The sequence below is a fragment of the Gnatocerus cornutus genome, chromosome 10 (genome assembly GCF_029298725.1).
Source record: "Gnatocerus cornutus isolate USDA-ARS CGAHR chromosome 10, icGnaCorn1.1, whole genome shotgun sequence".
Classification (NCBI taxonomy): Eukaryota; Metazoa; Arthropoda; class Insecta; order Coleoptera; family Tenebrionidae; genus Gnatocerus; species Gnatocerus cornutus.
Genome location: NC_142242.1, coordinates 921,322 through 926,317, shown reverse-complemented (window position 1 = coordinate 926,317; position 4,996 = coordinate 921,322). Strand labels below are relative to the sequence as shown.

At 32.9% G+C, this 4,996-nt stretch overlaps 1 protein-coding gene across 1 annotated transcript; it reads right to left on the bottom strand.

Moving 5' to 3' along the window:
- Positions 1 to 2,448: 2,448 nt before the first annotated feature.
- Positions 2,449 to 3,134, bottom strand: Tim9b (Translocase of inner membrane 9b). Its single transcript, XM_088047674.1, has 2 exons — positions 2,894 to 3,134; positions 2,449 to 2,847 (listed from the first exon to the last, which is right to left on the bottom strand). The coding sequence occupies exons 1-2, from the start codon at positions 2,921 to 2,923 to the stop codon at positions 2,593 to 2,595; spliced, it is 285 nt and encodes a 94-aa protein (XP_087903800.1). The 5' UTR covers positions 2,924 to 3,134; the 3' UTR covers positions 2,449 to 2,592.
- Between the last annotated feature and the right edge of the window lie 1,862 nt (positions 3,135 to 4,996).

The following is a 4,996-nucleotide window of genomic DNA, read 5'->3' as shown; positions in this document are numbered from 1 at the left end:
TCCGTGCGTTTCGAGAATCGCCGTTTCTAGAAGGTCGCTGAGTCATAGGCGGAACTCCCGAATATTCTCGCAGCGCTCCAGCATTAGGCTAGTAGTAGGGGAATATCTGTATATAGGGGAGTAGCGATAGGATTGTAGATAGTCTAGTATTTGGAAGTCCTGTAAAGTGAATAATTGTGAAGTACGAGAGTGTTCATAGTGCACAATAAAATTGTTATTGTTACAAGCGAGACTTTTGATTTTTCGGCCAACGTGACATTATTATAAAAATCGCTACGCAGGTCCACCCACACAGTGAAGATTTTCTCCCCGCTTTTAAATATTTGATTCCACTTTCACCCTGTCAGCCCTTATTTTTTATTTACATCCTTAAATGCACAGTCACACTATAAATAAAAATTTTCTGAGAATGTTACCCCAGTGAACCCACGCTAAAAATAGAATACGTAACTTTTGAATGTCATTTTCACATGAACTACTTTGATTTACGTTAGAAATGTACTTATTTAAAAGTATTGTAAATTATGCGTTTGTGGCTGAAACTGCAATTATTTATATGCGTAACAATTTATTTCGTGCCTTCCGGCTCTGTATGTGGCATTAGTTATTATATTAATAATCTGTTTATTAGACAAGATAAACATAATAAGCAATTACTAGACATACCGATAATTCATTCCTAGAAATGTGGTTTCACTTTTTGTCGGCGAACTGCATCTTCAAGTATAAAAAATTCAACTTCGTAACTCCACGAATTACATTTTCCAAGGTTACAAATTTATCCGACAGGAAATAACGGTGAAAAAGATGGACGAGCTGTTTCAAAGTTTTAATTAATTAATTGAGTTTCTAACAAAATCATAACTTTCAAGTAAAAAATGGAGAGAGGTATTCCACCCTTTCTTAATTAAATATCTAAAATTAAGAAAATTTTTCGAATGATTTTCATCTACATGAGTTTGTATACCTTCAAAAACAGGACAGAATCATTGAAATAACTGCTTTTAAAATATATCTTTAAAACAGGGGAAAATGATTAAAAAAGAAAGTGTTTTAGTAATATTTTCTTTGCCTTTAAAGTGAACATTTTAATTGAAATCCATCAAATATGGAGGAGACAAAGTAGTAGTAATTTTGCAACCTTGTCAAGTTTACGATGCTAATAATTCCTTTGATTTATTCCTCACAATATATGGAAATCATTAAAACTATTTCGCAACGGTCTGAGTTAATTGAAAACAGTCAATGATTGATTCTACCAAGTTGACTGTGTTTCCTCCGGAACTAAATCATTCTATTCCCACGACTAGATATCTTGAGTCTGAATAACACCGATAACGGACGGATATCATTTTTTCGCGTCTGATTAATTGCGGAACTGTAGTCAGCAATTTTGCACGGTGATGACGTAGAACGGAAGTAGAGCAATGACGACACTATTACGATATACATAACTGCTTCCGTTTTAAGATCATCTTTTATTTATAAACACGATGTCCTGTTGCTTGTTTATAGCTACACAACATAGTTATTATGCTAAAAATGGCTTTTTAAGATCCGGGTCGCCCATATTCGCACTCTTGTCAAAAATTGCATTATAAATGACCTCTTCTACCAAAAAAAGATTAAACACACGGAAGAAGAACCATCAGCATTAATTTCATGGTCGAATCCGTGGTAATTTAAATAAAATTAGATAGAGAGATGTGGCTTCGCCATCGTACGAATTCTCGCATTTCATGACTATATTTGATTTATCGCTTATTTTTTGGAGTAAACTTGCGATTTTTGGGCTGATTTTACGCAGAATTTCGTGCAGATTCCGAATCCGAGCTCGAAATCCACGAACGACAATAGATAACAGAGTTATGGCCGATTAAAGTTTGGGATAGTGAATTTTCAGTTCCGAAATTTTTAATGCTAAATACCTTCGAAACTACATATTTCAACAGAAATTACGATAGATTTTGCAGAAGTCAAAAATTAGTTTTTTTCGAAAAAATGTATTTGCTGAAAACTTCACAATAAAGCAGTGTCGAACTACAAATCAGACTTGAAAAAATCATTTATGGAAATTATTTTTTTTAAATTCGTAAAATAAATTTTAAAAGCGTTACTGTTACTTACGAAACGACAATTAAATGGGTTTTTGAACGACCAAAAAAAGCCATTTATGTTTATGCTAATAAGGGGCACAAATGGTGTTAATATCCAATATAACATTGAAGGGCCACTACAGCTCTTGAGGTCAACGAGATAAGTTTAAAAATTGCATCTTAATTTTGTGAAAATTTGTTAAATTCCCCAGTTCTATCATTGACTTTTAAATGTGTGTTTTCACGCTTTAATTCGTGTCTGTTGCACCAAAAAAAAAGTGTAATTAAATTCCTGTATTGATTTCCTGCTACATAATTCAAGTATGAGAGACAGGATATGCAAGCAACAATACACCCCATTATCTACCTTTATTGACAACCGCGAAATTACAAACTTCGAGCACTGCCTGACTCAAACTATTTTCATTTTCACAACAGTGACAGCTACTCTGACTAACTATTAGTTAACTTAACAAGAACACAGCTATCTTCAATCTCAACTAGCTGTTTGTGTCGTGGCAACTTGATTATTGTCCATTTGTTCAACTTCCTTCATTCTTTTCGTCATAATATCGCTCTGTCTCCTCACGAAATTCATCATCAACTTATGGTTGAATTTGATAAATTTAGTTGCACACTTCTCAGCACAATCAATCTCACTTGGTGATAACTTTCTTGAATTAGTTGATTCTATACATTTATAGAAGCAGCGTTCAGTCATTTGATTGTAGAGTTGTAGAAAATCTTTGAACTGCAACAAAAAGTTAAAAATGTTGGAAATTATGAAAGATATTTACATTTCTCAGACCAGACTCATCTAGGCTCATTTTGAGGTTATGTTGCAAAAATTGTCGAATTAAGAGCACTTGGTAAAAAAATCCAAAAGAAGATAAAAATTTTACGAAAATAAAAACTTGAAACGCCCTCCTAGTAGGAATTAGGGCATTAAATAAAAATTTGTTACCGGCAGCGGTGGTTGTAGATACGACTTTGTCGTAGTTGCCTTAATCTTCACCACCAAGTCTGTTGCACACAGGCGAAAGAACCATTTTTAGCGACTTGTTGTATAGCTGGTGGTCTAGCTCAAACGTTAAAAATGTGTGCTAACAATAATTTTTATTAATATTATAAATACACTAATATTAAGTAGCTACCTTGTGCTTTTAGGCTTTTGTTTAAATTTTTTACAAATTATCCTTGGAACTACAACAGACATAAAGTTCCGGTTTGCGCCATCGTTTTTCTCACGTTTTTTTTGCTAAGAATTCGCTCTTAGATTTCCCAATAGTCGAAAGTTGCAAATTTTCGCAAAAATTCATGACTAAAACTATGGCCAAACTTCTCACATCGATATCTCGCTTAGTTTTTAGAGTGAACTTGAGTTATTATACATCAGTGTACGCAGAATTTTATGCAGATTTCAAATCTGAGATTTAAATTCAGATCCGACGACAGATAACATAGTTATGGCCGATCAAAGTTTTGAAATGTTGATTTTCATTTTTTCTCATTTTTCTCAATTTTTGAAGTTAAATATCTCAGAAACTATTAGAGATATTAAGATGCGGTTTGCGCCATCGTTTTTCTGGGCTCATTTTACGTTAGAAAAAATGCTTAAAAGCCCAAAATTCGATAGTCGATTTTTCGCGAAAAAAAATTACGATTCAAACGATGAAAATTTTTCATTTTTTTTATTTTTGGCCATAGCTTGTAAACTATTTGTCCGATCGATCTCAAATTTAGCCAGTAGATAGATTTTGAGCTCCTCTTTCGACTGATGTATAATTCAATGCTATTAAACGTCATTTTCATTGTGAAAACATTGATTGAATATCACCCTAAAATGATGTTTTCAAAACAGTTTTTGGCCAATACCTCGTTTATTTATTAAGCAAACTCAACAAATTTGGTCTCATTTTACGTAGAATTTTACGCTGAATCCAAAAATATGATAATTTTTTAAAATTTGTCAATAAATAACCGAGTTATGGCCATTTGAAATTTTGGGTTGTCGCCAGAGGGTCAAATTTTCGAAGGTTCGAAACAATTCATGCTCGATATCTCGGAAACTATTCCAGATATTGGAATGCGGTTTGCGGCATCGTTTTTCTCGCGATTTTTTACATAAGAAATCGTTTTTAGATTTTCCAAAAGTCGAAATTTGCAAATTTTCGCGAAAATTCATGATCAAAACTATACCAAATTTCTCATATCGATATCTCGCTTATTTTTAAGAGTAAACTTGAGTTATTCTACATCAGTGAACGCAGAATTTTACGCAGATTTCAAATCTGGGATTTAAATTCAGATCCGACAACAGATAACCGAGTTATGGCCGATCAAAGTTTTGAAATGTTGATTTTCATTTTTTTCTCATTTTTCTCAATTTTTGAAGTTAAATATCTCAGAAACTATTAGAGATATTAAGATGCGGTTTGCGCCATCGTTTTTCTCGCCTCATTTTACGTTAGAAAAAGTGCTTAAAAGCCCAAAATTCGATAGTCGATTTTTCGCGAAAAAAAATTACGACTCAAACGATGAAAATTTTTCATTTTTTTTAATTTTGGCCACAGCTTGTAAACTATTTGTCCGATCGATCTCAAATTTAGCCAGTAGATAGATTTTGAGCTCCTCTTTCGACTGATGTATAATTCAATGCTATTAAACGTCATTTTCATTGTGAAAACATTGATTGAAAATCACCCTAAAATGATGTTTTCAAAACAGTTTTTGGCCAATACCTCGTTTATTTATTAAGCAAACTCAACAAATTTGGTCTCATTTTACGTAGAATTTTACGCTGAATCCAAAAATATGATAATTTTTTAAAATTTGTCAATAAATAACCGAGTTATGGCCATTTGAAATTTTGGGTTGTCGCCAGAGGGTCAAATTTTCGA

Excerpts from the sequence above, each read along its gene's own strand:
- Tim9b (XM_088047674.1), bottom strand. The coding sequence starts at position 2,923 with ATGAGCCTAGATGAGTCTGGTCTGAGAAAT. Across the intron at positions 2,848-2,893 it reads ATGAGTCTGGTCTGAGAAAT|TTCAAAGATTTTCTACAACT; the intron begins GTAAATATCTTT and ends TTTTTGTTGCAG.